Below are 21594 nucleotides of genomic sequence, written 5' to 3' on the forward strand. Positions count from 1 at the left end.
AAAGTGACTGGCCATATCTGGGCGGGCGTGGAGGATTCCAAAGTCATTGTTTTGGCTTTGGTTGATTTCTCCAATATAGGCAGTCACGATATTCTTCTTGCAAACCTCTCCCACCTTATGATTTCGCCCACGGCACTGAATTGGTTCTCGTCATATCTTCAGGGACGCCAACCGTTGGTGCGCCTAGACGATTCTTCATCTAGCTGGCGTGATATAGACTGTGGCGTCCCTCAAGGCGGTATACTCTCCCCATTACTGTTCTCTATCTTCATAAACCTCTTAACACAAAATCTTCAATGTGCGTACCATCTGTATGCCAATGACTCGCAAATTTATTCTCAGAAGCAAGTCGATTGAGTGTCCGCAGCTGTAGATAGGATAAATAAGGACAATTTTGGCCTTTCGGTAAACCCCGCCAAATTGCCATGAAATACCAGGCCATTATTGTAGGCAGTTCAAGGCTTTTAAACAGGTTGTATTTTACATCTATTCTCCCTCTTATGTTTCTCAGCTTTGTTTATCTGACAGCTTGCTGTTTGTTCAGCTTTGTTAATCTGACAGCCAACTAGATTCAAGTTCTATCACAATATTAGCCAATCACAACGGCCCTACGTCTACGCACTGCGAAGGCTGCCATGCCGTCAGCACTGAGAAACAGACTTGTTATCACAGCAAAGCTCCGTCCTTAGATAAATAACGTCTATGAATAATGAGGATAGACTTTAAAGAACAAAAAGTATATCTAATAAGTTCTAATAAAAATAACTATAACAGTTAACACCGCTATGCTTAGAACAAAACAAAAGTAGCAATATAGCCATAAGCCATGTATTTTGCTCGCTCTTTATAGAATATACGCCTATACGAATGAATGAAATTGCAAGCAGCTTGCATTTTTGCGATTTAAAACTCGAGAAATTAATAATTATACACACATTTTGTACTGAATTTTATTTTTATAAAATACCGAAAATCCCGGTTTTTGTAAAATCAATACCGGTATTTTGAAGTTCTAAATTTGTTCCGGTATTCCGGTATTTTCGAAATCCGGGATACCGGTTTGCGACCCCTAGACTAAATACATATTGGGTTTTATATGTCGGTATTTTTGGTTGTAAAGACGTAACGTAATTATATGTTCCTCTTCGAACGCGGAGCCGGTCGCTAGTACAATATAATACTGGTTTCGTTTACCCCAGCAACGATCTCTGTTCATGCGACGTAAGCATTTGAAAACGAACTCTGCTATATGATACACGTGAATTAATTCATAGCCTAACAAGAATTACAACAATATTGTAAGTAAATTTGCAATTATTGAACGAAATTAGTCTTTGTGAATTATCGCTTGCTTTAACGGTGACTCTGACTTTTCTAAAAAATCATGTGTATATTCTTTGTGAATTTATCGTTCGCTTTAACGGTGAAGGAAAACATCGTGAGGAAACCTGCACATCTGAGAAGTTCTATATAGGAATTTCGAAGGTGTGTGAAGTCTACCAATCCGCACTAGGCCAGCGTGGTGGACTAAGCCCTAACTCCTCTCAGTAGTAGAGGAGGCCTGTGCTCAGCAGTGGGCAAGTATATAATACAGGGCTGATATTAGTATATTATTATTACTTAACGATGAAGGAGAACATCGTGAGGAAACCTGCATACTTAAGAAGTCCTCTATAGGGACTTTGAAGGTGTGTGGAGACTAACAATCCGCATTAGACCAGCCGGTGGACTTAGGCTCCCTCTCAGGAGTAGAGAAGGCCCGTGCCCACCAGTGGGACAGGATTATATAATACAGGGCTGATATTATTATATTTTATTGCTTTGAATGACGAGATGAGCTTGCCGTTCGCCTGATGGTAATCGATGCAATCGCCCATAAACAGTAGAAATATCGTCCATCACCTTTAGTTACCAAGTATTGTTGGGTATTCCTCTGTGCTCGCCATCCTGAGACGTGAGATGTCTTATTATATCCAGTAGTTACATTGGCTACAATGTCCATCAAGCCGAAACACAACAGTGACTACACACTGTTGCTTGGCGGCAGAATTAGACATTGCGGTGGTAGCTACCCAGGCGGACTCTCACATATGAGAGACGTACCTATTGCCAGTGTTTAAGACGACTTTGTTGAAAAATATAATTGTTAAGCAACTTAGGTGAGTTTCCAAACCGAATTGTTTTAAAAAATGTTGGTTTCTGGAAGTGGAATAACCTGGGCCAGATTTCCAGTTTTAGTAAATATTTTGCAGAAGTTTTTCTAACCCAATTGGTGCGAGATCACCCAAAGAAAAAGGTGGAAGTTGATTTTGATTTTTTAATTGTATATTTGTCTTCATTACAGGCAGGCTGGGACAATGCGCAATGGCTTCTTACGCGCGTAAGTGTTTTTTTATACAAATTACTGGTGAAGGCGGTTCCCCTGATGGTGAATGCCTAGCATGGCACTGTAATACATTCATCATTCTAAAACATAAGATGCCATTTCTAAGTACTTAGTTACCATGTTCTTTAAATCGAATTATATTTTTTTATATATGTGCACAGCAAATTGACCCCACTGCACCTGATGGTAAGTGAAGTGCGGTCCAGTAGAATGTCGACTGACGAGAGATGATTACCTCTCGGCAGTCGACACAATTATGTCGGCCTGTTGGAACGAGATATACACAGGCTGATCCCGGAAAGCGACACACGTAGGCCACTATGGCGGGTTTTAACATATGTCTGAGGATGGCAAGCGCAGTGGAATACTAAACAATTGTAATTCAAAGTATTATGGTGTTTCTACTGTTTATGGGCGGTCGTATCGCTTACCAACAGACGAACGGCAAGCTCGTAATTCAAAGCAATAATACAAAAAACATCAACCCAATGTCTACTTAAGATCCTTCTCAAAAGTGAAATTATTAATACCGCCCTTATATTCCACAATACTTTGGAACCTCCAATAATATTGTCTCATTGATAAGTTGATCTATTTTTGAGTGGTTTCTTTTTGGCTGCCGAGGTATAATTATATCTATATTTCCTGTGGACGTCTCACAACTCAGCATCAAGTGCAACTTTGCTGTGCCAGTATAAATGAAATCATCCAATTAATAGAATATTATTTAATCTGTCAGAATAAATAACTAAATGTAAACAAATAATAAATGGTAATAAAAGCGGCGATAGCCTAGTAAAAGCGGCGATAGCCTAGTTGGGTGTGGAACGGTCTGCCAAGACGAATGTCCGCAGGTTCAAATCGCAAGGGCACACACCTCTGACTTTTCTTAAATCATATGTGTATTCTTTGTGAATTTATCGTTCGCTTTAACGGTGAAGAAAAACATCGTGAGGAAACCTGTACATCTGAGAAGTTCTCTATAAGAATTTCGAAGGTGTAGTCTACCAATCCGCACTAGGCCGGCTTGGTGGACTAAGACCTAATCCCTCTCAGTAGTAGAGGAGGCTCGTGCTCAGCAGTGGGCAAGTATATAATACAGGGCTGATATTATTATTATTATAATAAATGGTTATGTTATATGGATTAATATTTCTGATTTACTTATATGGATGATTGCCTAGGTGGCGTAGTTTTACTGCATGCGCGGTACGGCAGCGCTCTGAGGTCCTGGGTTCGAATCCCGGGTCAGGCAGTGATATTTGGGTTTTTCTGCTCAATATCAGTCCGGAGTCTAGAATATGTGCTCGATATGGTGATATGCTTGCCCCTATCATATTATGGGACGGAAAGACAAGATGCAAATGAAAGGCACCTACTTTATGCCAAGACCCTTGGCAAACATAGGTCCCTTTCATTTGCATACCCCTTCGAGGATAAATGCGTGATTTGTATATATATGGATTGCTTAAAAAAATGCTTATGATATATAAGGCACTAATACGGTGTTGCCAGCAAAATCTAGTAGCCATATAAAATTACAAGTTATAATTTAAAAAGAATTTATTGTTGATGAAGTGCTGTTTTTTGTCATAAACTTATTTACGTGTTTAATTATTTGGTAGCGTATTTTGCGGACGCAGCACGGCTGCCATCGTAAGGTTTCAGGTTTTATCTCCAGGTAGGGCAAAGTCATAACGGAGTTTTCGATAAATGGTAGGCTTCCTTCTTGAAAAGAGTAAAATGAATGATGTATGTATGTATAACACATGTTTAATTTTTTACAGATGTTGCAGTTCTTCTATCGCTTTTAGTGACAACGGGTGTTTCTCAAAGCTGTAATCGTATATTTGATAGTGAAGATTGTGTTTATGACGTATTTTATTCTTCTCGATGTGATATGTCAATTTACAGCTTCCAAATTGGGAATTTGGAATATGACATAGATAGGAACTGCCAATACCATTCCTATAATGGATACGTACCCATAAAGCTACAGATTATAGACACTGGGAGAAATAATTTTATGGAACAATTTAACAATATTGATACAAATATTATTAATCTAATTATCGCTCTCAATATGAGCCATAATGAATATTATATACAAGAGCCAAATTTGATTGCAATGCGAAATCTTGCAACATTGGATGTATCTTCGAATCATTTAGCGATTGCTAAATTAACTAATACGAACGAACTCCCATCACTAACTAGCATTAATTTATCCAATAACATAATAAAAAAAATTGATGTATCAAGTGGCGAGTATGTTTATGAACGACTGACACATATCGATTTGTCACATAATTATTTAGTAAGCCTACCTGACGCTATCTTCCATCGATTTAGGGAATTAGAATACCTAGATCTTTCGTATAATTACATCGACGCTGTAACCCCAATCACGTTCGAAGGCTGTCAAAATTTGTTGTATTTAAATATGACGCATAACAGAATCTCCGATATCAATTCTTCACTTATTAGGTTTAGTAAATTAATAACACTCAGCTTTAAAAATAACAAATTATACGAAGTTAAACGGTCGGATTTAGATAGCCTAACAAATTTAAAGCGCCTCGACCTGAGTTCAAATTCGATAGCAAATTTGGATGCAAACGCATTTGATAATATGAATTTATTAACGAGTTTAGATTTGAGCGGGAATCAGTTGAAGACAATAGCTAAACAGATGTTTGCAAACTTAAACGATTTAAAGGAAATTAATCTTGCAGGGAACCATTTTTTGGTACTACCACGAGGAATATTCAAAGGGAAAACTGTGTCCTCATTTTTAATACAAGATAATGCCTTAACGGGGTCAATTGTAAGGGGTACCTTTGAAGGTCTACAATATGTAACACAGCTGGATTTAGGCAATCAACAATTGTCGACCATAGAAGATTACGCATTTTTCGGGTTGGAAAATGTACAAAAAATTCTTCTTAATAATAATAATATACAGTCACTATCTAAAAATTGTTTTAAATTACTGCAACATTTGTATGAACTGGATTTATCGGACAACAGAATTACAAATTTAGACTTCAACAAAGATGATCTTGCTAATTTACAATCTCTGTTGTTAAGAAATAACCATATAACTGAAGTGAGATTCGAATACTTTCACAATTTAAATTCACTACAGTTCTTAGATCTTTCATACAATAATATTTCTCATTTAGACACAGATTCATTCAAGTCGTTAAAGGAATTAACAAATTTTGAAATATCCAACAATCCGTTAAGTGGAGCGTTAGAAGAAAACACGTTTGAAGGACTAAATTCTTTGCCCAGTCTGGACATATCTCGTAGTATGTTGACCGCCATTTGTAACAACTCTTTTATGAGTATGATACAGCTTAGAGATCTGAATGTGTCCTATAGTAAAATTAATGAGCTGCAATACAATGCCTTCCACAAAACCGGTGCTATTCAATCGATAGATCTCTCATTCAATCAATTAGACGTGTTTAATGTTAATGCTACTGAATTGACTGGTCTACGCACTTTGTTTCTGGATGGAAATCGTCTAACCATCATTGGCAAGGACACACTGCGCGGGTTTATTAATCTAATTAAGATATCATTCTCAAATAACAATCTATTAAATGTAGACGATGACGCATTTACTGATCAGAAAGATTTACGAAGTTTAGATTTATCTTACAATCCACATTTGAACTTAAACGTGTCAGCTGTCCGCACAAATTATAATTTAAACAATCTCTATTTGAAAGGTATAACATGTGCACTTAATTTAACATACGCTAGCAATATTCCAATATTCACTATAGACATTTCTTATGCGAAACTAAAGGCTACACAGACATTAAATCTGCAACAATTAACACATCTTGACAGTCTTGTGTTAAATAATAACAATATAGTGAAGCTGAATGTTACATCGTTTGCAAATTTAAAAACTCTCAGAAAACTAGATGTGAGTTATAACAAAATTAAATTTATACAACCAGGGACTTTTTTGGATAATACACTGTTGCATACACTAAATATATCACATAACGCTTTGACCACTCTCGGTTATGGGATATTTCGTCGTTTAACCTATTTACATACCTTAGATATGTCATTCAATGAAATCGACAGCTTGCAAAATGAAAGATTTTACGAAGTAAGTAGTTTAAGTGTTCTAATAGCTGACCATAACAGAATAAAACAATAAACGCTGACAAGCTTTTCTTGGGTACCAGCTTAAGTACCTTGAGTATTGGAGAAAATCCAATACCTTGTGACTTGCTGGTCAATTTAAGAGATAAAAACTTGCCATTTGAGATAACGGCAATTAGATTGGAAGAGACAAGTGACTATGACAATATTCACGGGGTCATTTGTAACGGAAACACCAAAGCTCACACCGCGTTGCTTAGTGATAAACATGATAATGAAGAGGGTAACAAAATATTGATTGATATTAGAGACATATTGTTAAGAAATAATAAAATCACTGAAAACAAAGACACTAACATGCAACCAAGGGAGGAAACAAAATATGAAGAAGATAATAATTCCAAATTATTCAATATGTCGAATACAATTGAAAAAATTGCAAATAACATTTACAGATTTGAATCTAACGTGGGTAATATTACCTCTCAAATACTTAATGAAAATAACCTGACTAATTCACTATTAGGAAAAATTTCAAAATTTCTCTCTACGCACTGGCATGCAATTTACACACCCGTGAAAGAAAACGGAAGCCAATCGCTCATGCCTTATATAGAGGCCGTAAAAAGTGATCTTGAAAATTCTATAGCTGAGGGAAAAGAAAAAATGGACGAGATGAATAAAAAAATTGCTATTATAAACTCCGAGATAAATTCTATGCGTATAAATGACGCGCCAAAACACGAGAAGTATGTTGCTACTGAATCCCATACACAAACCGAATCGTTGTTCACAAAAACTTGCCTCGCGTTAATTCTTTCAATATTAGTGTGTATAATTTTATATAAATTTTATAAATCACGTATGTTTATAAGAAATCGTTTGTCTATAAGTACTCGTGAGCTTCCGGGAGCTATGGAACACTCGGCATTATGAATTATTACATGTTTCAAAACATTTGCATTTTGTCCGACTTTCATACTAATAGCCAAAATGCTATTCAACCAGTGTTTAATAGTTTTTTACTTTTTACCTTGAGACAATATTTTAAGAGACAGAGATAGCGAACAAACGTATTAGATTATAGCTTATTATAAAAGAAATAGTAATATAAAATATTTAGTTTTTAAATTGTTTTATATTTTTGGGATATAATATTGTATACGTAGTACTAAAGTGGAGAATATATTACAGAACTTAGGTTATGTATTGTTTTAGTATAATAATATGAATTACTAAAGAATTATATACTTAATATGCAAAATAAATGTGAATTCATTTATGTACTATTATTATTTGACGGTGTTGCGACTTTTATGGATTCATCAGTTTTTCCTTTTGAAGCCTAACTTCGACTATCAATGTAAGTAGGTTATATAAGTACTAACATAAGTCGCTTTATAATAAATATTTGTTTGAGAATTGTGTTTTTTTTTCCAAAACCATCGGCTACTTCAGCTCTTTTAACCAGGTCGGCACTGGCACACATTTTACACAACGCAATAGAGCTCTAACTCACTAATCTGTCTTCAGCACCTAACTAAATTAATCAAACAGATAGGATAGAGAGTATAATTATCAATTATAATTATATTTTTACGCGTACACGGCAAAGTGACCTCACTGCACCTGATGGTAAGTGGAGCGGGGTCCAATAGAATGTCGACTGACGAGAGATGATTACCCCTCGGCTCAACACAAATATGCCGGCCTGTTAGAATCGCATATACACAGGCTGATGCCGGAACGCGACACACTTACGTGCGCCACTATGGCGGGTTTTAACACCTTGTGTACGGTGGTCGGTGTCCGGTCGAATATAAAATTTATCCTACAAAACATTCCAAATAAAAGAGCATGTGGTCGTGTAGTGTATTTTCGACAGATTCCAAGCAAACTGCATTGTGTGTAACTGTTTAATAACAGGGCCCTTATTCTGTACGATAGTGTAAACGCGTAACGCGGCCGTGTCTTGTTATCTTCGAGAAATGTGCGTGGAATGGTATTCTGTAAGCCAAATTTCTATAGTCCTAAACATGATGCGTTGTGTTACGTGCTTGTTACCCACTGTCAAAATAACGTGCGGGATAGAGAATAAGGCCCCAGTTGTGTATAGTCATTCTGATTTTATAACTCAAATAACTTGTTATTGCCGCAGGCAGGCATAATGTTAATTTTTTCACGATTCACGCAACAATTATAAGTAAAATATAGAACACCTCAACCAAAACTTAAACATAAGCCACTGCCAATGCGTAGCCGCGTAAATTGGTATATAAAAAATTGTATTAAGTATATTTAAATAATTAAGTAATAATTTATTTTAACCGACTTCAAAAAGAGGGGGAGGTTATTAAACCGACGTATATTATTTTCTTTTAATGTTTGTTGCCTCAGAACTCGGTAATTTCTTCGATTTGGAAAATTGTTCTTCAATCGTAAGAATATACCTCCAGATTAGTTCCACATATTGTTTTCAAAATTACCTCTGTAGTTTGGTTTTAAAACTAATATTTATATCGTTCAAGTAAACGAAATTGCGAAAATTTCTTTCTCATGACGTTTTTAGTTCTTTGCGTTAGATTTGGTTGAATCTACTTCTGACATACATACATAATATACATAAATAGCATCACACCTTTTTCCTTTTTCATGGGTAGGCATAGGTGAACACCTCAGCACGATAGTCGTACCATGAGCGCAACACAACTACGCCTATATTCTATGTTGAGGAGTTGCTTTTTCCACACTTAGCCTGTAGTAGGTCGAGCCGTTGTGCGTGATATGCCAGCTATGGGTCAGCCAAGTTCTTCCAGAAGGGCAGGATCTTCCTGGTTCCTCCACAGGCCTCTCGGAGTGACCCAAGGATTTCAGCCCGTTGTGCAGCTACACCTTCGCATTCCAGATAACGTGGGAGGCTGTTTCATCATACGACAAACATGCAGACACAACGACGCCATAGTCTATTTTTTACTAACACGAAAATGTCAAAAGTAAAAACATTTGAACAAATATTAAACCGCCTTCAAAAACCACTAAAAACCAAACAATAATTTAACATATCATGTATATACTGGCTAACAATTTTGGAGTCGATAACACATTGTATACGGCGGTCGTTATCCGGGCAAAATATATTTTACCACCAGCAAAATCAAAGTATCTGGATAGACAACTACATTGTTAATTTCTAATAATTATAATAGATATTTTTAAATAGTGCAGTTATTTCATTATAAGACTAATATCGTGTGTTACAAGTAGAAATAGTTTTAGATTAAATTTGGAATAACGATTGACTATATTCTGGTATCACAATTAAATTTGAATACAATGGACTATATTCTGTTTTAGGCTCCTTTTTCCCGGTATTAGACGTATATTACTAGAAAAGTATTTGCGGAGGGAGCCGCTAGTAATATGGTTTATTTTAAAAATACTAATGTGACCGCATGCGGGACGAAAGATAACCCTTCTTTTTACGTAGTCGGTTAAAATGGCTGACCCACGCACTGTGTTAAAACAGTAGACACTGTACTGTTATCAGTATTTGGCGGATGTGTTCACATTATCTCTTTCATAGATTTGTGAACTGGGGAATTCCATATACTATACACGAATGTTGCCAAGTTAGTTTATTTTTTAAGAGTCAAATGTCAGGAAATAGGGGACCGGCCTATGCTTGATTTTGTGCATTATTCTATGTGTAATGGCTTTAAATACGAAAAAGAAGCACTTCTGCGAAAACAGCATAAAAATTGGTTAAAAAATGAGCGAGTAATTCATATTTAAAATATTGTAATGTGCAGAAGTGGGCGCGATGTGGGGATATCGCTTCATCTCTTTCTTTCGCACGCGTCGTAATTCCCGACGACGTCACATGTGGATATTTTGTCTCTTTTCTGTTTCTTGTTAATTACTCCTTCCACCGAAATTCAAATGCTCATAACTTGTTGATTTTTCACTGGATTTTAATAATTTCTTTGGTGTTATAATTTATATTATGTAAATATTTGATAATTGTTAAGAACAAAAATAAGTCCGGTACCCTATTGGAATAGACCGCTAAGACGAAGGTCACGTGTTCGAATCCCGTATCGGGTTGGATTTTTCTACTTACTTGCAGCCCGGAGTCTAATTTGTGCCCGATATTGCGAAGGCTATCCTATCACATCATAGGACGGAACGTATTTGGCGAAAAGTGGATGATATGGTTGTCTCTCTCCCTATCCTTTAGGGATAAAGTGGTGATATGTGGTTGTTTTTATTACTCTAATCCCATGGAATCCACAAGCCTCACTGCCGACACTCCGCTACCATTTTCGTCTTATCGCTATAGCCATGTGTTCCTCAAATATACTCTACCGATAATTTGTTTGCTAACCCTACAATATTAGTCATCTCAATGTACAATCATTATCAGTTTAATGTGGTCGGTCGTGTAGTGCGGATGTTTTTGATCTACCGAGTGCAAAATGGAAAAATGTAAGTCATTGTTCAAATTATAATAGTGGTATTGTATATAATGTGTGGTACTTTGCTGGTGTTAGAATATATTTTATATTCGCCTGGATAGCGACCATTGTACACAAGGCGTTAATACCATAATAGCTCACGTAAGTGTGTCGCGTTCTGGGATTAGCCTGTGTATATCCAGTTCAAACAGGCCGGCATAATTGTGTCGACTGTCGAGGGGTAATCTCTCGTCAGATGAGATTCTGTTGGACTCGACTCCACTTACCATCTCGTGCAGTGGAGAACTTTGCCGTGTCTATTAAAAAAAACAAATGAGCTAATGATAATGTACTCTACTGAGAAGTTATTTATTTAATGCTTTAAATATATACTTAATATATTTCATTATTTGGACTAGCAGACTTTAATATAAGGGGTTGTTTACAATATATTGTGTCTACATTAAAACAATGAATTAATATTTATCAAGCATTAATTAAAACTCGTGTGACTGCCGCGGTGACGCAGTTGTAATTGTACATGGTACAAGTACGACTACCGCGCTGAGGTCCTGAGTTCGAAGCCCGGGTCGGGCTAAAATAAATGTGACTGGGTTTTTCCATCTTAAAAAATTACTCAGTCGCAGCTCGGGTCAGGAAGTTGGCGGTGTGAATACCCCCGTGCCTCGGAAAGCACGTAAAGCCGTTGGTCCTGCGTCTGATCTCACTCCGGTAATGTCGGATTGCCGTTTCACCGGACCATGAGAGTGAAGGTACAGAGAGTGCTTGTGTATTGCGCGCACACTTGTGCACTATAATATATCCTGCGTACCTGGCTGATCTCCGTTGAGATTGGCTGCCGTGGCCGAAATTCGGCTAGGAGGGGAGAGGATTATTCGTGTACGACATGCGACTTTGTTATGACAAGTGTCTGTCGAAAAAGAATGTCTATACATATGTATACCCACTACAAATTCTTTGTGTTGAAGTATTTGTGTAGGAAGTAATAAACATTATAGTCGCTTTTGTTCTAAAATGGGAGATGTAATTTTTAATTAGTAACTATCAGCTTGCGTTGGTGATAATATTTTCTTATATATTTGTTTTAAGGCATATGTTGGCAAAGCAGATGTATCTGAGATAAATAAAATGCGATATTTTTTACATCTTTCATCAAATTTGTATTCAGCTATGTATATGAACAGGTTGTACAGCTACATGTGTATACCCATTCCATATTAATACATTCATAGATATTATGTATTCGCATGTACTTTCACTGCTGACTGATCTTAATACTTTACTGCTGACGTTCACTTGTATATAATCAACATAAGCGTGTATAATTTGAAACCCAACTGAAGTTCATAAGAGTAAAATATAATAACAAGCTTCAAGTAAATTACTATAGTATAATATATAATAGTACTCATTTTATAGTTATTTATATGAGAGCTTATATCAGTGTAGGTTTTGTATTTGGTTGGCTTATACACCGTAATTTTTTAGTCGTTTTGGAACCAAAATGTGGTTGTTTAGACCAATTTGTAGGACCAAAAAAAAGTTGTGAATTAATTGTACTGGTGACAATTCAAAATTTGTTTTTGATAATATTTTTCACTCGTTCGAGTTTGATAGTGATTTTCATCGCAATTATTAATAGTTGTGAATGGCACCGATTGTAGTGATCGTAGAAGTACCTGAAGCTGCATTACCACGAGTTCTCATTTATTATTCGCAAACATTAATTTTAAAGCTTTTTTAAAAAAAAAAAAACTTTTCATTGGTATTTTTTTAATTATATTATTGATACAGAATTTAAAATTTTCGGTTCCAAAACCGACTATAAAATCACGGTGTATATTCATGTACCGAATATTATTCAGGAGTTATGAAACGTACCCTAATTGTTATACAATTTAGTACTGTATTGTTTGCAAATACCGACGATGTTTTCCTTCACATTTAAAGCAAGCAATAACTCACAAAGATTACACACATCATTTGGAAAAGTATGAAATGTGTGCCCTTGGGATTTGAACCTGTGGACATTCGCCTCGGCAGTCCGTTTCTCATCCAACTAGGCCATCGCCGCTTTTATTAGAATTACAGAGGAATATACTAATTTACTATTTCGGTTAGGAGGAAACAGTTGCCAATTACCGGCCTTACTAATAAAATAAAGCTTTTCTGAACGCCTGACATAGGAATTAGATTCACGGCATTTGTTAGTAACTAGAGTGGCGGCAAATAAAGAATCAATTATAATCCATCGCCATTGAAATAGTCATATCGGCCTGTTCATGATATATACAGGCTAAATCATCAGGGTTTACGCCTTATCGTATTTGGGATAAGTATGGGAGTACCCAGGCAAGGCGATAATAATGTCTACACATAAATAATTATCGACAAATGCAAAATAAATAGACATAAATAATTAATAAAATAAATATATACCCTGACGAAGAAAATAAAAACTTCTTTTTTTTATTGCTTTGAATGACGAGACGAGCTTGCCGGTCGCCTGATGGTAAGCGATAGGTACGACCGCCCATAAACACCAGTAACACCATCCAATACCTTGAATTTCAAAGTATTGTTTGGCTCGCCATCCTGAGACATGATATGTTAAATCTTATTAAGTCCAGTAGTTACACTGGCTACAACGTCCTTCAAACCGTAACACAACAGTTACTACACAATGCTGCTTAGCGGCAGAAATAGACATTGCGGTAGTACCTGCCCAGGCGGACTCTCGCATGTGAGAGACCTACTGCCAGTGTTTAAGACGATTTTGTTAAAAAATAAAATTGTTAAGCAACGTAGGTGAGTTTTTTGAACCTAATTGTTTACCACCAGTCAAATTTAGTACTCATATGTTGCGTTGGGTTCTCTTTCGGAAAATTTCACCTTTCGCCACTGACCTAAAACTAACCGACACAATTAATAGCTTGAAATTTAAAAAAAATATTCTTCGCTTTCCAGGTATTTTGCTGTTACTACTTACAATATTTCCACAATTTGGGAACAGTCAACTAATTGGTCTAACAGATGCAGGAAGCAATGGCTGCCAAATGATATACAAAACAGAGATGTCAAGTCCTTGTGTCGCCCACATTAAATGTATATCAAATATGGGCAACTTTCAAAACCTAATATCCAACTGGGAATGTATCAACAGACGTCAGCCATATTACGGATATGATTACAATAGACGAAGGTTTACAACTGAATACAACTTGCATGTATTTTCGTGAATATACCAGACGATGAGGCTTGGAATACGTTAGAGTTGTATGCAACTCACATACAGTACGTTAGCATAAATGGGGGAAATTTAATATCTATGCCAAAGGTCATAACTAACATGATCAACTTAAAACAATTAGAATTGATAAACAATGGATTTGAATCACTTATTCTCTATAATTTTATGAATCAGCAAGGGATGGTTAAGATGAACCTATCCCACAATGCCATCACGACTGTGGACCTGAACGACGTGGACCCATCGGAGAGAAGAGTGGACGCGTTGACTACATTAGACCTCAGCTACAATCTAATTGAGGTATTACCTGCAAAATGTTTTGCCGGTTTTCCAAATCTTGATAACCTAGACTTATCGCACAACAATTTAAAAACTATGGATCTATTTACTTTTGAAGGTATAGCGCATTTAAGTACATTATATTTATCACATAACAAACTGACTACAATAGGTCACTCCTTTGTCCGATTCGGCAATTTGAAGTATTTGGCAATTGATCATAATGATATCACAGACTTGCTCCAAACGAACTTAATATCCATGGTGAAGTTAGAAAATTTAAACATAAGTTACAATAAAATCGAAAATATTGAAAATGACGCCTTCAAAAGTCTAGCTAATCTTGAAAGCTTAGATATCACTCACAATCGTATCAAAATTGTAAAAGAATCATTGTTTAAAAATGCAACAAATTTAGGGACCCTTTTACTAGCTGCAAATGAAATAGAAAGTATAGAAGCTGAAGCTTTTGTTGGGACCAATATTACTAATTTTAGTATAGAGAATAATTGCATGAGTGGAACTATTGTGAAAGATACATTTTCTGGTGTGAAATTGCAAACATTAGCTCTGAGCGGAGGCAAAATAGTAGGCTTAGGGGACAGCGCGTTTAGCGCCCTCAGTGAAAATCTTGTTACCCTAAATTTAAGCAAAAACTCAATAAACACTATATCCACGTCGGCATTTAAATCATTAAATGAATTGTCGGTTTTGGATTTATCCAATAATAATATATCTGAACTAAATTTCGATTCAAGTGATATAAAAAAATTAACCTTGTTTTATGCTGGGTACAATAAAATAACAAAGATTTATAAATCCGTGTTCAGTCATCTGTCTTCATTAATTGAATTGGATTTGTCGCATAATATTATAAAGGTCATAGATTTAAATACGTTCGACTCACTTGGTCAATTAAAAAAACTGCTTCTGAATGACAACGACTTAGCAAATACCATAGACTCATATGCGTTTTCAAAATTGGCCGCGGTAAATCGAATTGATTTTACTAATACTAAAATAGCCACGTATAGCAATAGTACGTTTTCTAACATGACGTTATTGACAACATTTATTTCTTCGTCCGGTCAATTGACAAAAGTAGAGTATAATGCGTTTTTGGGCACAGGTTCCATCGTAATTTTGGACTTATCTTATAATTTGCTTGACGATTTTTTTGTAAATACCACCACTATAAACGAAGTGCAAAAATTACATTTAAATAACAACAGAATAACAAATATAACAAACGTAACATTTTATGGACTTAAATCATTACAAATGTTGGACTTGTCTTATAATAACTTACTTAATGTAGAATCAAATTCTTTTAGAAGTTTATCAAGTTTGATACGATTAGATTTATCTTCAAATCTCGATATGTATTTAACATCAAACATTTTCGATAACCTGACATGGTTAGAAGACGTTACTTTAAATAACATAAGAAAAAAGTTTGACTTCAAAGATGCGACCAATACTTCTATTTCAAAATTGTTTCTGTCGAAACACCACATTGACAATATAAACGATGTATTCGTATTTCACGTGAAAAATATAGAGAAACTTGATTTGTCGTCGAATAAAATTACATATGTGGACAAATTCTCATTTCAAATAATGGGTTCATTAACCTGGTTGGATTTGAGTTGCAACATGATTACGGATATACAACCCGGCTCGTTTTCACACATGAATTTGATCAATGAAATTAACTTACACGGCAATGGAATACAATCATTCCAATATGGAGTTCTGGATGGGCTCAGGAACCTTCGCACACTCAATCTGTCGAACAATGCTCTACACATTTTCGAAGCTACAGTTCTCCACCCAGCTCCACTTCTAGAATATTTATCTCTGGAAAATAACGCAATAAAAACGATAAGTTTCTTGAAGTTGGGTAGAACTAACTTAAATACATTGTATATTGGTGGTAATCCTATACCGTGTAGTAGTTTAGTTGAATTGAACACTTTACCACGTTTAGTTACTTACAACGTGACAGCAGAGAATTTAGATTATGGTAGTGAAAATGTACACGGAATTACTTGCAAATCAAGTTTTCAAGATGTCTTTAAAGCTGTATATAATAATAGTGGTGGTAACCTCACGATTTTGTTTAGAGAATTAGCTAAAACTGTTGTAGATTTACAAGAAACTTTGAAAAACATCGCCAACAATACATTGACAAAGGAAAATAGTCTTAAAGATTCTTTGATTAACGTGGCAAAGTCTGTAGATTTACTGGCAACATTGTACAATAAATCGCAAATTGCAAGTGAGAGGAATTTAAACAAATTCATGCGCGTTTTGAATGAGTCAGAGCATAAGAATCGTAGTAACGTTGCAACGAACACCTCGGAGTTGGCTAATGAAGGAACAGCCCTTTTGAGAGGATATTTAAAGGACACTTTTGTAAATTGGCAACATGATAGCAAGCCAGAAGGAGATGATTACAAAGAAATAACATTTTTATTATACGTGATCGCCATATGTTTTGTTTTAACACTTGTGTCGGTTGTTGGCTTCGGTTTATATAAGTTTGTTATTAGCAAGTCTAAAAGGCATTTAATGTCACAAAGCACTCAACCTATTATAGGAAACGCCATAGAAATGGACTGATAAAAATATTGACCGAAGAATTTTTTGTTGATTTCGTCAATACCTATTAATACTATTATTTTCGCTTTCTAATTCCATGTAATAACTGGTAATTATAGATTTTTTTTCATAGAAAAGTACAGTAACCTTAATCCTTTATTAAATCTACCAAATTTCACCAAAATCTATCCAGTGATCCGACGTGATGTGAGGTAGACGTTTTGCTGCTGGAAGGATATATTTCATATTTGCCTGGATATCGACCGCAGTACAAAAGGTGTTAAAATCCGTAATAGTGGCACACGTAAGTGTGTCGCGTTCCGGATTAGCTTGTGTATCCAGTTCCAACAGGCCGGCATAATTGTGTCGACTGCCGTGGGGTAATCATCTTGCGTCAGTCGACATTCTATTGGACCCCACTTCACTTACCATTAGGTGCAGTAGAATCACTTCTCCGTGCGAGAATAAAAAAATGCCAAAGCCCTTAAAACAGACATACTTACCTTCGCATTCATATTATTATGGTTAATGATTATGGGTGGCAAAGTGAATCATAAGATGTTTATCCTCACATGTTTAAAATGAGTTTATTTATCAAAATTCGGAAGTGGACGAGTTGATACTCGGATGATACATAAATATTGGAAAATAATTACGGAACTTTGTACTGAGATTAGTAATGTCGGATCTGTCTCATTGAACTGTGGAACATAGCTGTTATGTATAAATTTTACCAAAACAATATATTATTATTAATGAAAAAAATCAACATTAAATAATTAAAAAGACAAAAATAATATTAAACCCTGATTTATAAATATTTGTAAAGTCCCATATTCATAAAAATATAAATACGATCTATTTATAAGTTGCAAGTAAATTCTATTTGACAGTTATAGTATTAAACAGCTAATGTATATAGTACTCAGTTTATTACCATTTATTTGGGACTATTGATTAGTGCGTGACTTTTGTATTTGGTCGACTTAATCATTTATTTATTTTATTGCACTTGATACATATTATTATATAAAGGCGGACTTAATGCATTCATTAAATCCAAAGGTAGAGATACCAGTTAACCTCAGATGGTACAGAAATAAAAACATATTTATGTGCCAAGTAGCATTTTTATCGAAATTCAGCGTTACAGTTAAAAAAGCGGCGATAGCCTAGTTGGGTGTGGAACGGACTGCCAAGACGAATGTCCGCAGGTTCAAATCCCAAGGGCACACACCTCTGACTTTTCTAAAATCATGTGTGTATTCTTTGTGAATTTATCGTTCGCTTTAACGGTGAAGGAAAACATCGTGAGGAAACCTGCACATCTGAGAAGTTCTCTATAGGGAATTTCGAAGGTGTGTGAAGTCTACCAATCCGCACTAGGCCAGCGTAGTGGACTAAGGCCTAATCCCTCTCAGTAGTAGAGGAGGCCCGTGCTCAGCAGTGGGCAAGTATATAATACAGGGCTGATATTATTATTCAGCGTTACAGTTATCTCATATAATTGTAGTGTCTCGTTGAATGAGAGGTAACTTTGCTGATCTTTTTTATTTTTTAAATGACGAAGAAAATAGAGGAGGGTCATATACGTATATTTTTTGTTCGTTGTTAAATTATTGTTTGTTTTTAGAATTATGCCAGCAATCTTTCTTTCTTAAAAGTTGTTAAACAGGCCACAATGCTCTTTTAATTTCAGTGCATACTTAAGTATACAGTAAAGATTTCTTATGTCTACGCGAATGTTAGACATTAAAATAAAATATTTTTTTGGGTTTTACCGCGGTTTTTATATTATAATCTTTATACAGATTACATTAATTATTAATTATACAATTAATTATTAGTCGTTGTTGACAGTATCAACTAGCCACCCTTTCAGGTAACCCTTATTATACTATAGCAAGATGATTGGGGATCCAGTCGATACCACACATCATAGGATTACTCGCTGTTCTAATCTGAAAATTTCATTGAAATTGCTTCAGCCGTTTTGGAGTGCGTACATTTTCCACACTCACGCGCACACACATTCATACCACTCATAAACAGCCGTAATGATAAGAACGGAATTTCGTAGAAATTTATTTTTAAATATGGAATTGTAAACGTACGTATCTCATTTAACTGAATGGGAGGTCTTCTGTTGCAATAATTGATTTGTGTAAATAATATAGAGTTTTATGTGTTGTTTCCTGTGATGATTGTTGCTTCAAAAATAAACTTACTGATTTATTATGTTTACGCGAATGTTGGACATTAAAATAAAACTATTAAGCGGATTTCATCGCGGTTTTTTATATAATACGGGGCGGACTCTTCGCGACCATGAAGGCTACAAAGTCTTTGAAACGTCGGGAGAAAATTATAAAAAAAAAAACGCGATAAAGTGCCTCATATAGTTTTATTTCAATAAACTTACTCTCTCTTCTTTGTATTTCGTTATACATGTGTTTAAAAACAGTGTTAGAATTAAGTTTGTTTTATAATATTTAGTTGTTTTTTTAATATGTGGCTAAGTGAAACTGTTTACTGTGATTGTATATTTAGTGTTTAAGAGATTTTCCGATGGAATTTATTATTTTTAATAACTATGTATACGTAAAAATGTCGTCTCCAATATAAAGTCAGTGCTATTAAATTATCATGTACAATACTCAATAATTATCGAAATTTATTTTTTTATGGTTTAATGCAGTAAATTTTGAGATATCATTGATGATGAATAATAAAAAATAAATGCTTTAAGGTAACGGTATTTGTTTTAAATTTATTACTAACTAGCTATTGCTCGCGGCTTCGCCCGCGTGAAGGTGTTTTCCGGGATAAAAGTCTCACTATATATTTTCCCGGGAAAATAAAAAAAAAGTGATTTTCCCGGGAAAATAAAAAAAAAATGCGATTCGCGGTTATTCTTACAGACAAATATGCTTGTTATTTTTTTGAGAGACAAATAAACTAAATATATGGCAATTTTCCTTTTTGGTGGTTAGCAAAATTTATATTTCTAAAGGTTTCATTTTAATGATTCACCCACAGTGTCAGTTAAACAAATTCAAAATTACAAATCGCTCATACACTTTTAAGTTCTTACCCAAATTTATTTATCTTTTCACATAAATAATATAGAAAGGATTTCCGTTACTTCTCACAAAGAAAAAAAAACTTTGAAGTAAACTTAACGTGTATAAGCGATTTGAAGTTTGAATCATTAATATAGAATGAATTCAAAGAGAAACCGAATACATGAAAGAAATATTAAACAAAATAATATAAAAAAGAGCGAATCAATAAATAAAAAAAGCGATTCATTTTCCTACGTTAACAAATATCATTTTCATATTTTTTTACTATGTTACCATCGATACAATTTAATATAAGGCAAAATTAATAAAATTATCGGTTGATTGATTATATTTAGCTTAAAGCATTGTATAATACCAATATATAATATATTTTTTACATTAACTTTGTATTTTTTTTCCGCCTTGTTAGTGCGTATGAATTCACCATATTTTTTATTAATACCATTGAATGACGAGAGAGCAAGTTGCTCGTCTGAAGCTAAGTGCATTACAACTAACTCATCGAAGTAATTAGAAATCTATAACATTGCAATAAAGCAAAAAAAGTCTTTTGGACAAAAACGTATTCAGCCGAGATGTCACATTCTGTCATAAAAATTATATCAGCTGTATATCATTTAAACCAGCATACAGAACCTACCGTTGAGCAGCAATATACCAATATTGCTGCTCAACGGTAGGAATAGACAATGCGGTCACACCTACTCAATTAAATTATCGTACGAGGCCTATTTAGTTTATGTGCAACATTCAGCAATAAATATTTTGTTTGCTCGACTTATTACGGGACGAGCGGTATGTCGTCATTTGATTTAATAAAAAACCGGACGAGTGCGAGTTAGTGTTGCCCAAATTCAGTCTTGGTCTTGTTCTTGCGTTTTTGCAAGACCAAGACCAAGAACAAGACCGCGTATTTTTAGCAAGACCAAGACCAAGACTGACCGTGCAAGACTTGAGCAAGAACAAGACATAGCCTGCAAGACTCTTGCGTCTTGCAGCTAGGACTTAGCGCTATTTCACTGAGTAGTTAGGTGTAACAGTTCGGTGTATAGGTAGGTACGCTTAGGAATTCTATGAGACGCAAAAACTGTATCAAAGAATATGAAAAACTGGACCTATGCGCATTACGACTAATACCATAAACATAGCGAATAAAAAATATCTATTAAAATCAAACTGAGTGCATGCATAGCTATGTTTTAACCATCGGCACTTTGATAATGCGGCATCAAAGGTTTTGTACTTACTTCTCAAAGAAATTTGCCGCTTTTCGGAAGTACATGGTTATGATACACGCTCCGGCGGCTTCTTTTGAAATCTAAAACAATCGTTGCCGCCACGCCGAAATCATAACATTTGACACTATTTGATTGCCGCCATAGG

General features: G+C 35.2%; 2 protein-coding genes across 2 annotated transcripts; both read left to right on the forward strand.

Annotated features, from left to right (window-relative positions):
• The first annotated feature begins 1168 nt into the window (after positions 1 to 1168).
• Positions 1169 to 7939, forward strand: LOC115450310 (chaoptin-like). Its single transcript, XM_037439429.1, has 4 exons — positions 1169 to 1298; positions 2345 to 2380; positions 4174 to 6560; positions 6593 to 7939. Exons 2-4 carry the CDS (start codon positions 2365 to 2367, stop codon positions 7451 to 7453), a joined length of 3264 nt encoding a protein of 1087 aa, XP_037295326.1. The 5' UTR covers positions 1169 to 1298; positions 2345 to 2364; the 3' UTR covers positions 7454 to 7939.
• A 2889-nt stretch (positions 7940 to 10828) lies between these two features.
• On the forward strand, positions 10829 to 20593 carry LOC115450309 (chaoptin). The gene is made up of 2 exons (XM_037439122.1): positions 10829 to 11002; positions 13960 to 20593. The coding sequence occupies exon 2, from the start codon at positions 14321 to 14323 to the stop codon at positions 17144 to 17146; it is 2826 nt and encodes a 941-aa protein (XP_037295019.1). The 5' UTR covers positions 10829 to 11002; positions 13960 to 14320; the 3' UTR covers positions 17147 to 20593.
• Positions 20594 to 21594: the final 1001 nt, after the last annotated feature.

Source organism: Manduca sexta, chromosome 16 (genome assembly GCF_014839805.1).
Source record: "Manduca sexta isolate Smith_Timp_Sample1 chromosome 16, JHU_Msex_v1.0, whole genome shotgun sequence".
Classification (NCBI taxonomy): domain Eukaryota; kingdom Metazoa; phylum Arthropoda; class Insecta; order Lepidoptera; family Sphingidae; genus Manduca; species Manduca sexta.